Source organism: Giraffa tippelskirchi, chromosome 7, assembly GCF_054371585.1.
Source record: "Giraffa tippelskirchi isolate mGirTip1 chromosome 7, T2T-mGirTip1v1.2.pri, whole genome shotgun sequence".
Lineage (NCBI taxonomy): Eukaryota > Metazoa > Chordata > Mammalia > Artiodactyla > Giraffidae > Giraffa > Giraffa tippelskirchi.
Genome location: NC_137281.1, coordinates 114,180,238 through 114,193,915, shown reverse-complemented (window position 1 = coordinate 114,193,915; position 13,678 = coordinate 114,180,238). Strand labels below are relative to the sequence as shown.

The following is a 13,678-nucleotide window of genomic DNA, read 5'->3' as shown; positions in this document are numbered from 1 at the left end:
GAAAAGAAATAGAGAGAATTTTCCAGTGATACACTAGGTGATTGCTGGAGCAAACAAAAAAAGGAATGGAAAGAATACAAATGAATCTGAATAATGACACATACCTGGTCAACTCTCATTTCCCAAATGAAAAGGTTTTAGTACTGCTTGTTGAGTTTAGTTTCCAGTAAAAGCCACCATGAGTATGTATGTGCGTGTTCTTGTGCTTGGATGTGTGTTTCCAGTAACCACTATTCCAATACATAAACACTACTGGTGATAAAGAAAGTGTTCTGCTTGTCAACCAGCTTCTGTTACATGAATGATCAGAGCTGTGTGGGGATTTTTCAGAGTCTACATCAGTAATCTGAATCCATAAAGAGGAGCAGGGACATGGGCTTTCATGCACTTGATGAGAATATAAAACGTTCTCCACAGCTGCCAAGACCCCTGCTGAGAAATGGAATGGCCACGGTGTACAGCGAATTTATTTATTACCACCAAATAAACAAGATCTTCTCTAGGGAAGCTCATACTGTAACAACATGAGGGCTGGTTTTCTGTAAATATTTAGCTTAACAACCATTATCTATTAAGAGTGAAGTCCTCGGTCCATTTAATAAAAATAGAGTTAGAGTTATTAAGCAGTTTTAGATTATAAATGTTATTATTTTAATGACACATTCCTAAATAGGATAAGTCTGTAATGTAAAGAATTTAAGAAGAATTCACTGGAATGAGAAGAGTATTTTGACTTGAGAAATAGTAGAGGTTTTTACATATTTAACAAATAATATAAACAAAAACATATGTTTGCAATCTCATGTCCTCTTCCTCAAGGACATTCTACAATATATACTGGCACTAAAATTATCTGAGTACTAACAAAACTAAAACTGAAATACTCTCCATTCAGTGACATGAAAATAATGTTTACAGTGTAATTTATTCACTTACTATAAGATGGAACTCATTGTAAAATATTATGTGACCTATTCACTGTATATTAGCAAAACAAGGTATTTTCCAGTTCTTTTTAGAATATTTATAGGTCTGTGAGATGAGCATTATATTCTCTACACAGAGGGCATAGAACCAAGGTCTAGACTACAGTAGACTAAAGTAGAGTCATTCATCAGATTCTAGGCCACCTAAGTGGTCCATCCCTATGAGCTGTTGATCACCTGAGAGTTGCCAGCCCTGGGTTTATTCTCAATTGTGTTTACCTGGATGCAATATTAACTTCAGTATTCTGGTCAGGAGTTTCCCTATATTCAACAGGCTACCTCTTAATAAAACTCATTCGTCACATGGCTTAGGAATGTTTAATAGCAGGACCCTCATTTAAGTGTGATGGGAAAAAGGACTTGACCACAGTGAGACATGTCAGAGAAAGGATGGCATTTGAATTTTATGACATGAAAAGATAACTGCAGAAATGAACTTCATCTTTATCTAGTAAGTACTGCTAATCTAATGTTATGAATACTGTATGGATTTAACTGAAAGAGATACTTACAGACCATCAGTGTGCCTCCATCACATTATGTACGTGCCAAGAACTATACTCAGATTACAACAAAAGGAGTAAAACACACTTTTCACTCTCAAAGAAATCACAATCCAGTAAAGAGACAGCATACAGACCAGCATTCCCCCAAGGTACTCCAAAGAATTCTGTTTTGTATGATATTGACAGGTTAGCCAGAAAATTAGTGTTGAGGCTCCAACAGGGTTGAGACACACTGAGTAGGGCTTGTCAGTCTTTAATATGCCAAGTGTCTTATGAATCTCCATGAAACACCTTTTCCCAATATGTAGAAACATCTCTCTGGAGAGAGCATTCCTTGAAGTACCAAACCAGAAAATGCTTTTATGGACAAATAATGTTATGCACAGGAAAAGTTCCAAACCATCTCCATAAAGCGTCCATTTTTGTTTCCACACTAGAAATAGATCCATGAAGGGGATGGAAGAAGGGAGAGTGGTGGCAGAAGTGACACTGCTGAAGGGACTGATGCTCCCCTCCCCCAAAGGAAACCCAACAGTGATGTGACTTTCCAAGCAGAGGGGATACCGTAGTATTCATGGCCTTAATGTACTGACTTGACAAGGATGCCCTCAATATTAAATGATCAACTATGAGTCATGCAGGTGGAGACTACAGGCATTCCAAAATAGTTCCAGTGTCCAAAAGAGTTTGTATTCTTGAAGAAACTGACTTCTATTTTTAAAACAGCAACAACAACAACAAACCACTAGGAAAGGGAATGTCCCATATGTGAGAAAATGATTGTTGTAGCAAAAGAAAGTTGCTGTCTCCTGTCTCTCCTTTCTATTCATTCTGGAAAGTGCCAAAAGAACAAAGGGAGCAGAGCTATATGAGAGGTCTGCATCACACCTTCTGCTTCTGAAGGATTCTCTTTGGTCAAGAGGGGCTCACACTGGAGAGGCAAAACTCTTCTGAATGCCAACCTAGTGATTTGGCTTCCTGCAGGCAGCATGGTCACTTTCCCGATGCTGGACTGTTTTTGTTCTTTTCGTTGAGGGTGGGAGGGAGAGGGACAAGGAAAGCAGCAAGGTCCTTACCAGTCATGGGAAGCTATGGTTTTGTTCTTCAAAATTCAGTAAGAAGAGACACTCAGCTGGTCCCCCAAAGCCAAACCTCTGCCCTTTTTCATGAGTTATCATGTACTCCTTTACTTGTTCCCCAGATCTGCTTCATATCATGTTTTCAGAAAGACTGAGGAATCTAAATTTCAATAGATGGTAAATTTGGCGGTAAAGACGATGTTTTCTTAGGTTACTTACTGCAAGGACTGCTCTGTCTCGTTCCACCAAGTCTGCAAGCTTATCCAAAAGACGGCCTCTTTCTGAAGCATCCATCCTTCTCCACACTGAACCCAGAGAGAAAGCCAGGCGGGCTGCCTGCACTGCTTTGTCTATGTCTGCCTGTTAGAGAGGAAGAGAGATAATGATACAATTAAGGAAGAAACATTTGCTTTCACACACACACACAGAACAAAAAGTGATAAATGAACGCTAGTTGTGATGTCTGGAGAGCATAAGTTTAGTGTTTTGCTGTCTGAATGTAGTTATTTCATAGCAATTTTTTTTCTCAGATGAACATACCTTGTCTGCTTCTTGAACTTCACACACCTGTTCTCCTGTGGCTGGATTATAGACAGGGAACACTCTCCCACTCTCTGAGTTCTGCCACTCGTTGTTAATAAAAATCTAAGGGAGCAGACAACAGAATGGACTCCATGAGACAACTGGCAGAAAGTCAGTCAATGGTGCTGTATTATAAGAAAGTACTATGGTAGTAATACTTGCTCTGCCAGTATTCTTGGGCTTCCCTGGTGACTCAGATGGTAAAGAATCCACCTGCAGTGCGTGAGACCTGGGTTCAATCCCTAGGTTAGGAAGATCCCCTGGAGGAGGGCATGGTAACCCACTCCAGTATTCTTGCCTGGAGAATCCCCATGGACAGAGGAGCCTGGCAGGCTAGTCCAGGGGTTGCAGAGTTGGACATGACAGCATACTTGCTGGTGTATAACTAAAGTACAGAATTTGAAGAGTTACAAGAAAACCTTGATCATTATGCAGTCTAGCCTCACCCCCAAATCAGAAATCTCCTTTGTGGTATTTTTACCTCAATGTCATCCAACGATTAAATATAATGCTTACCTTTAGTGAATCTGTCAATTACTGAAGAGAGTCAAACAAGGAAGAAGGAGAGTCTCACCTACATACAAAGCATATACTGAGGCTGAGAAAGTATTTATTATAGTACAAGCTCTGGCCAATACACCAAAATGGTAAATCGTAGATCAAACTGACAGTCATCCAGCCTGAGCTACTAGTTTCTCTGTCAGAGGCCTTAAGTGACTTCACAGGGAAACCTGAATGGTGCTGGAACAAGCATTTGCCCAATTTATAGTCAGAACCAGGACACAGCAATGACTGACCAAACCAACTGGTGAGTTGAACAACTTACATGTGTAAACCCCAGTTAGATCTCTTTCCTTTTGCTGAGTAGACAAAGGGAAAAGGCCTGTAACTTTTGAATTGGTCTCTCTAGGATTTTTCTTAAGAGCCTTGGTTTCTTTATATAGGAAATGAAGGCTATCTTAAAATGGCAAAGAGACTAATGATCTAAGAAATTATGCAAGTCAATTTCTCAGGAGATTTGTAAGAGATGAGTTAAAGGAGGAGGGAAAATATGGGCAAAAACATTAAATATTTACTGACATTACGAGAAAGTTCAAACTAATATTTTGGACTATGAAAGCTCAAAGAATACACAAAGATATTTTACTCTATAAAATTTATGGCACAACAACAAAAATTTCTGAACTTATGAACCACTTAGTAGCCAGTCAATTTAGAACAAACACAATGATAAGGTGATTTGCTACTGCCTGGCATTTTAATAATTACAGATGAGGCTAAGTGAGTGTATATCTACAATTTTAAATATTAAGCTCTAGATTATGTCAGATCTTTGCTTTTTCCTTGATTTGATAAAACAATGAACCTGTGTTGAAGGAGTCTTCTTTTACTGAAGACTTTTTAACATAAAAGGAGGAAAAAAAATACCGTAAGCCTATAAACACACTTAATACAAATGTATTGAGCACAAACACAATAACTTTGTAACAATTTTTAAATTTTTACTATGAATGTGTAAACATGCTTAACATGCTGTATTCATTTGTATAATGTATTTAATAAATGCAAGATATTTCTAGACACAGGAGAGGCAAGGATGATTAAGAGTTCCAGTCTTCCAGGGTCAACAGTCCCTAGTAGTTCATTAAATACTCACAACAACCCTAATGGCAGGATTTTATTATTTCAACTGAAGATGAAAACATTAAGAGAGGTTAATAGTCAGAAAAAGCAGGTCATCTCTGGGGCTCTGATTCAGTCTGCTGCTCTTCTCACTACACCCTGGTTTCCAGACTTGCTCAGCCCAAAGAAACACAACAATTTAATAGTTATAAGCCTATTTTCACTCCATTTAACAAATTTCCTAACATTTTACAGCTCATCGAATTTGTATACCCCTTTGAAATGCAGTATGATCTTAAAGGTAACAAAAGAAAAACATTTATTAGAGGTTAGTTTCATTAAACATTCACTTCTAGACGTTATCAGGTTTAAGGGAGAATGGAATGGGTCTTGCCAATACTGTTTTTATTCACTATTTGACTGAAACTCCTTAACTCTTGATATATCATTAGATCCAATTACAGTTTTCAAGCTTTGTTGAGCAGTTCTAAATGCATGTGGTGGTGGTGGTGGTTTAGTCGCTCAGTCATGTCTGACCCCATGGACTGTAGCCCGCCAGGGTCCTCTGTCCATGGAATTCTCCAGGCAAGAATACTGGAGTGGGTTGCCATTTCCTCCTCCAGGGGATCTTCCTGACCCCGGGGTCAAACCTGGGTCTCCTGCACTGCAGACAGATTCTTTACTGACTGAGCCACCAGGAATGTATGTAAGGATTGATATTCCATGACATTTTATTGTTTCTTAGAGGTCTTCCAAAGATCAAAGAGAAAAATTACTTATTTTTTAATAGCATAAAATTTATCCTCTTACTGTTATTTAAGTCCATGGACAATTTTCTCAATATAAAATACAGTATGGGATCTTTTTTTAAAAAAATAATTTATTTATTTTAATTGGAAGCTAATTAATCTACAATATTGTGGTGGTTTTTGCCATACATAGACATGAATCAGTCATGGGGTACATGTGTTCCCAAATCCCAACATCTCCTCCCACCTCTTTCCCCATCCCATCCCTCTGGGTTGACCCAGTGCACCAGCTTTGAGTGTCCTGTTTCATGCATCGAACTTGGACTGGTCATCTATTTCACATATGGTAATATACATGTTTCAATGTTATTCTTTTCCTATTTGGAACCAGTCTGTTGTTCCATGTCCAGTTCTAACTGTTGCTTCCTGACCTGCATACAGAGTTCTCAAGAGGTAGGTCAGGCGGTCTGGTATTCCCATCTCTTTCAGAATTTTCCAGTTTATTGTGATCCACATAGTCAAAGGGTTCGGCATAGTCAATAAAGCAGAAATAGATGTTTTTCTGGAACTCTCTTGCTTTTTCGATGATCCAGCGGATGTTGGCAATTGGAGCTCTGGTTCCTCTGCCTTTTCCAAAACCAGCTTGAACATTTGGAAGTTCACGGTTCACGTATTGTTGAAGTCTGGCTTGGAGAATTTTGAGCATTACTTTACTAGCATGTGAAATGAGTGCAACTGTGCGGTAGTTTGAGCATTCTTTGGCATTGCCTTTCTTAGGGAATGGAATGAAAACTGACCTTTTCCAGTCCTGTGGCCACCGCTGAGTTTTCCAAATTTGCTGGAACAACAGACTGGTTCCAAATAAGAAAAGGAGTATGTCAAGGTTGTATATTGTCACCATGCTTATTTAACTTATATGCAGAGTACATCATGAGAAATGCTGGGCTGGATGAAGCACAAGCTGGAACCAGGATTTCTGGGAGAAGTATCAATAACCTCAGATATGCAGATGACACCACCCTTATGGCAGAAAGCAAAGAAGAACTAAAGAGCCTCTTGATGAAAGTGAAAGAGGAGAGTGAAAAAGTTGGCTTAAAACTCAACATACAGAAAACAGAGATCATGGCATCTGGTCCCATCACTTTATGGCAAATAGATGGAGAAACAGTGGAAACAGTGGCTGACTTTATTTTTTGGGGCTCCAAAATCACTGCTGATGGTGATTGCAGCCTTGAAATTAAAGGACGCTTGCTCCTTGGAAGAAAAGTTATGACCAACCTAGACAGCATATTAAAAAGCAGAGACATTACTTTGTCAACAAAGGTCCATCTAGTCAAGGCTATGGTTTTTCCAGTAGTCATATATGGACGTGAGATTTGGACTATAAAGAAAGCTGAGCACTGAAGAATTGAAGCTTTTGAACTGTGGTGTTGGAGAAGACTCTTGAGAGTCCCTTGGACTGCAAGGAGATCCAACCAGTCCATCCTAAAGGAAATCAGTCCAGAATGTTCAGTGGAAGGACTAATGCTGAAGCTGAAACTCCAATACTTTGACCACTTGATGTAAAGAGCTGACTCATCAGAAAAGACCCTGATGCTGGGAAAGATTGAAGGCAGGAGGAGAAGGGGACAACAGAGGATGAGATGGTTGGATGGCATCACCAACTCAATGGACATGAGTTTGCGTAAACTCCGGGAGTTGGTGATGGACAGGGAGGCCTGTCGTGCTGCAGTCCATAGGGTCGCAAAGAGTTGGACACGACTGAGCGACTGAATATTATTCTCTCAAATCATCCCACCCTCGCCTTCTCCCACAGAATCCAAAAATCTGTTCTTTATATCTGTGTCTCTTTTGCTGTCTCATATATAGAGTCATCGTTACTATCTTTTTTAAATTCCATATATATGCATTAATATACTGTATTAGTGTTTTTCTCTCTGACTTACTTCACTCTGTATAATAGGCTCCAGTTTCATCTACCTCATCAGAACTGACTCAAATGCGTTCTTTTTAATAATTGAGTAATATTCCATTGTGCATATGTACCACCACTTTCTTTTTATTTTTTTAATTTGTTTTTTTTATCGAAGGATAATTGCGTTACAGAATTTTGTTTTCTGAAATTTTATTTTCTGAGGTTTTCTGAAACCTCAACATGAATCAGCCATAAGTATACATATATCCCCTCCCTTTTGAACCAGCCTCCCAACTCCCTCCCCATCCCACCCCTCTAGGTTGATACAAAGATCCTGTTTGAGTTTCCTGAGCCATACAGCAAATTCCCATTGGCTATCTATTTTACATATAGCAATGTAATTTTCCATGTTACTCTTTCCATACATCTCACCCTCTCCTTCCCTCTCCTCATGTCTGTTTCTCCACTGCTCCCCTTTAAATAAGTTCTTCAGTACCATTCTTCTAGATTCCATATATATGTGTTAGAATACGAATTTATGTTTCTCTTTCTGACTCACTTCACTCTGTATAATAGGTTCTAGGTCCATCCATCTCATCAGAACTGACTCAAATGCATTCCTTTTTATGGCTGAATAATATTCCATTGTGTATATGTACCACAACTTCTTTATCCATTCATCTGTCGATGGACATCTAGGTTGCTTCCATATTCTAGCTATCATAAATAGTGCTGCAGTGAACAATGGGATACATGTGTCTCTTAAATTTTGTTTTCCTCAGGGTATATTATGCCTAGGAGTGAGATTATTGGGTCATATGGTGGTTTTATTCCTAGTTTTTTAAGGAATCTCCATACCATCTTCCATGGTGGCTGTATCAATTTACATTCCCACTAACAGTGCAAGCGTTCCCTTTTCTCCACTCCCTCTCCAGCATTTATTGTTTGTAGATTTTTTGATGATGGCCATTCTGACTGGTGTGGAGTGATATCTCATTGTAGTTTTGACTTGCATTTCGCTAATAACGAGTGATGTTGAGCATCTTTTCATGTGTTTGTTAGCCATCTGTTTGTCTTCTTTGGAGAAATGTCTGTTTAGGTCTTTTTCCCACTTTTTGATTGGGTTGTCTGTTTTTCTGGCATTGAGTTGTATGAGCTGCCTGTATATTTTGGAAATTAATCCTTTGTCAGTTGTTTCATTTGCTATTATTTTCTCCCATTCTAAGGGTTGTCTTTTCACCTTGCTTATAGTTTCCTTTGCTGTACAAAAGCTTTTAAGTTTATTCAGGTCCCACTTGTTTACTTTTGTTTTTATTTCCATTACTCTAGGAGGTGGGTCACAGAGGATCTTGCTTTGGTTTATGTCATCAAGTGTTCTGCCTATGTTTTCCTCTAAGAGTTGTATACTTTCTGGTCTTAAATTTAGGTCTTTAATCTATTTTGAGTTTATCTTTGTGTATGGTGTTAGGAAGTGTTCTAATTTCATTCTTTTACATGTATCTGTCCAGTTTTCCCAGCACCATTTATTGAAGAGGCTATCTTTGCCCCATTGTATATTCTTGCCTCCTTTGTCAAAAATAAGGTACCCATTGGTGCAAGAGTCTATTTCTGGGCTTTCTATCTTGTTCCGTTGGTTTATATTTCTGTCTTTGTTCCAGTACCATACTGTCTTGATGACTGTAGCTTTGTAGTATAATCTAAAGTCAGGAAGGTTGATTCCTCCAGCTCCATTCTTCTTTCTCAAGACTGCTTTGGCTATTTGGGGTCTTTTGTGTTTCTATATGAATTGTGAAATTTTTTGTTCTAGTTCTGTGAAAAATGCCATTGGTAATTTGATGGGGGTCACACTGAATCTGTAGATTGCATTTGGTAGTATGGTCATTTTCACAATATTGATTCTTCCTACCCAGGAACATGGAATATCTCTCCATCGGTTTATGTCATCTTTGATTTCTTTCATCAGTGTCTTATAATTTTCTGTGTACAGTTCTTTTGTCTTCTTAGGTAAGTTTATTCCTAGATATTTAATTCTTTTTGTTGCATTGGTGAATGGGATTGATTCCTTAATTTCTTTTTCCGATTTTTCATTGTTAGTATATAGAAATGCAAGTGATTTCTGTGTATTGATTTTGTATCCCGCAACTTTGCTAAATTCACTGATTAGCTCTATTAATTTTCTGATACTATCTTTAGGGTTTTCTATGTATAGTATCATGTCATCTGCAAACAGTGAGAGTTTTACTTCTTCCTTTCCAATCTGGATTCCTTTTATTTCTTTTTCTTCTCTGACTGCTGTAGCTAGGACTTTCAGAACTATGTTGAATAATAATAGTGGTGAAAGCTGACACCCTTGTCTTGTTCCTGATCTTAGGGGGAATGCTTTCAGTTTTTCACCATTGAGAATAATGTTTACTGTAGGCTTATCATATATGGCCTTTACTATGTTGAGGTAGGTTCCTTCTATGCCTATTTTTGAAGAATTTTTATCATAAAAGGGTGCTGAATTTTGTCAAAGGCTTTTTCTGCATCCATTGAGATTATCATATGATTTTTATCTTTCAATTTGTTAATATGGTGTATCACATTGATTTGTGTATATTGAAGAACCCTTGCATTCCTGGAATAAACCCAACTTGATCATGGTGTATGAGCTTTTCAGTGTATTGCTGAATTCTCTTTGCTAAAATTTTGTTGAGTTTTGTATCTATGTTCATCAGTGATATTGGTCTGTAGTTTTCTGTTTTTGTGTTGTCTTTGTCTGGTTTTGGTATCAGCGTGATGGTGGCCTCATAGCATGAGTTTGGAAGTGTTCCCTCCTCTGCAATTTTTTGAAAGAGTTTTAGAAGGACAGGCATTAGCTCTTCTCTAAATGTTTGAGAGAATTCTCCTGTGAAGCCATCTGGTCCTGGGCTTTTGTTTTTGGGAGATTTTTTAATCACAGTGTCAATTTCAGGGCTTGTTATTGTGTTGTTCATAATTTCTATTTCTTCTTGGTTCAGTCTTGAAAGATTGAACTTTACAAAGAATCTGTCCATTTCTTCCAGGTTACCCATTTTATTGCCATATAGTTGTTCGCAATAGTCTCTTATAATCCTTTGTAGTTCTGCATTGTCTGTTGTAACCTCTTCTTTTTCATTTCTAATTTTGTTCATTTGATTCTCTTTCTTTTTTGATGACTGTAGCTAAAGGTTTGTCAATTTTGTTTACCTTCTCAAAGAACCAGCTTTTAGTTTTATTAATCTTTACTGCTGTTTCTTTCGTTGCTTTTTCATTTATTTCTGCTCAGATCTTTACGATTTCCTTCCTTCTACTAATTTTGGGTTTTTTTTGTTCTTCTTCCAGTTGTTTTAGGTGTAAAGTTAGGTTGTCTATTTGATATTTTTCTTGTTTCTTGAGGTAGGATTGTATTTCTATAAACTTCCCTCTTAGAATTGCTTTTGGTACATCCCATAGGTTTTGAGTTGTTGTGTTTTGTCATTTGTTTCTAAAAATTTTTTGATTTCCTTTTTGATTTCTTCAGTAACCTGTTGGTTATTTAGAAACGTGTTGTTTAATCTCCATGTGTTTGTGTTTCTTACAGCTTTTTTCTTGTAATTGATATTTAGTCTCATAGCATTGTGGTTGGAGAAGACACTTGGTACTATTTCAATTTTCTTAAATTTATTGAAGTTTGATTTGTGACCCAAGATGTGGTCTATCCTGGAGAATGTTCCATTTGCACTTGAGAAGAAGGTGTATTCTTCCGCACTTGGATGGAATGTCCTGAAGATATCAATAAGATCCATCTTACCTAATTAATCATTTAAGACTTGTGTTTCCTTATTAATTTTCTGTTTTGATGATCTGTCCATTGGTGTGATTGGGATGTTAAAGTCTCCTACTATTATTGTGTTACTGTCAATTTCTCCTTTTATGTCTATTAGTTGTCTTATGTATTGTGGTGCTCCTATGTTGGGTGCCTAGATATTTACAATTGTTATGTCTTCCTCTTGGATTGATCCCTTGATCATTATGTTGTGTCTTTCCTTATCTCTTGTAATCTTCTTTAAGATCTATTTTGCCTGATATGAGGATTGCTACTCCAGCTTTCTTTTGCTTCCCATTTGTATGGAATATATTTTTCCATCCTCTCACTTTCAGTCTATATGTGTCCTGAGGTCTGAAGTGGGTTTCTTGTAGACAGCATATATATGGGTCTTGTTTTTGTAACCATTCAGCCAGTCTGTGTCTTTTGGTTGGAGCATTTAATCCATTTACATTTAAAGTAATTATTGACATATATGTTCCTATTGCCATTTTCTTAATTGGTTGGGGTTGATTCTGCAGATCTTTTTTCTTCTCTTGTATTTCTTGACTATATAAGTCTCTTTAACATTTGTTATAAAGCTGGTTTGGTGGTACTGAATTCTCTTAACTTTTGCTTGTCTGAAAAGCTTTTGATTTCTCCATCAATTTTGAATGAGATCCTTGCTGGGTACAGTAATCTTGGTTGTAGATTTTTCCCTTTCAGTACTTTAAATATATCCTGCCATTCCCTCCTGGTCTGCAGAGTTTTTGCTGAAAGATCAGCTGTTAAGCACATGGGGTTTCCCTTGTATGTTACTTGTTGCTTCTCCCTTGCTGCTTTTAATATTCTTTGTGTTTAGTCTTTGTTAGTTTGGTTAGTATGTGTCTTGGTGTGTTTCTCCTTGGGTTTATCGCGTATGGGACTCTTTGCGCCTCTTGGACTTGATTGACTATTTCCTTTTTCGTGTTGGGGAAATTTTCAACTATAATCTCTTCAAAAATTTGCTCATACCCTTTCTTTTTCTCTTCTTCTTCTTCTGGATCCTCTATAATTCGAATGTTGGTGCGTTTGATATTGTCTCAGAGGTCTCTGAGACTATCCTCAGAGTTCTTTTCATTCCTTTTACTTTTTTCTGCTCTTCAGAAGTTATTTCCACCATTTTATCTTCCAGCTCACTGATTCGTTCTACTGCTTCAGATATTCAGATATTGAGTCCTCAAGTATTTTTAATTTCAGTAATTGTGTTGTCTCTGTAGGTTTATTCTTTAATTCTTCTAGGTCTTTTTTAATTGATTCTTGCATTTTCTCCGTTTTCAAGGTTTTTGATCATCTTTAATCATTTTTCTGAATTCTTTTTCAGGTAGTTTGCCTATTTCCTCTTCATTTATTTGGACTTCTGTGTTTCTAGTTTGTTCCTTCATTTATGTAGTATTTCTCTGCCTTTTCATTATTATTTTTTTAACTTATTGTCTTTGAGGTCTCCATTTCCCAGGCTTCAAGGTTGAATTCTTTCTTCCTTTTGGTTTCTGCTCTCCTAAGGTTCGTCCAGTGCTTTGTGTAAGCTTTGTATAGGGTGAGATTTATGCTGAGTTTTTGTTTGTTTGTTTGTTTTTCCTCTGATGGGCAAGGCTGAATGAGGTGGTAATCCTGTCTGCTAATGATTGGGTTCGTATTTTTGTTTTGTTTGTTGTTTAGATGAGGCCTCCTGCACAGGGTGCTACTGATGGTCGGGTGATGCCAGGTCTTGTATTCAAGTGGTTTCCTTTGTGTGAGTTCTCACTAACTGATACTCCCTATGGTTAGTTCTCTGGTAGTCCAGGGTCTTGGAGTCAGTGATTCCACTCCAAAGGCTCAGGGCTTGATCTCCGGTCAGGAATGAAGATTCCACAAGTGGTTTGTTATGGCATTAAGTGAGATTAAAATAAATATCCAAAAATGAGAAACCAAAGATGAACCCCAGAAAAATGGCAGTTACAAAATCAGGCAAATAATAATTAAAATAATGGAATATATACATATATACCCGTGAGCAAACTCAAAACAGTCCAACAAAAATAAAGTACAGTAGACTGACCTGGCAAACAAAGGAAATAAAAAAATTATATTTACCAGTTAAGAACAAAACTAACTAAAGCACAGCTGGAAAACAAAACTAAAGCAATGTGCCAAGCAGGGAATAAAGTAATGAAAACAAAACTAACAAATATGTTGGGAGGAAAGGAAAGAAAGAATAGATATGCCAAGTTAAATAGAGGTAGATGAAGATTTATACACATTAAAGATTAACTGCAAGGGGAAAAGAATAGTAGGAAAGGCAAACAAAGGAATAAATGTAGAAAAAATATAACAGGCTTTAAAAATTAAAATTATAAAAAAGAAAAGAAGAAAAAAAAAAAAAACGAAGAAGTAAAAAGGAAAACTCCACAGAATTGCAAGAGCCCAACATAGAGG

At 37.3% G+C, this 13,678-nt stretch overlaps 1 protein-coding gene across 5 annotated transcripts in view; it reads right to left on the bottom strand.

Moving 5' to 3' along the window:
* ALDH1A2 (aldehyde dehydrogenase 1 family member A2) overlaps window positions 1-13,678 on the bottom strand; it is a 119,232-nt gene that overhangs the window by 64,537 nt on the left and 41,017 nt on the right. For all 5 annotated transcript variants that reach the window (XM_081510084.1, XM_081510079.1, XM_081510082.1 and 2 more), the window contains exons 2-3: window positions 3,112-3,216; window positions 2,791-2,931 (exon numbers count right to left, since the gene is read on the bottom strand). In XM_081510084.1, the coding sequence (XP_081366210.1) occupies window positions 2,791-2,931; window positions 3,112-3,216 (246 nt within the window). The remainder of the gene's footprint in view (window positions 1-2,790; window positions 2,932-3,111; window positions 3,217-13,678) is intronic.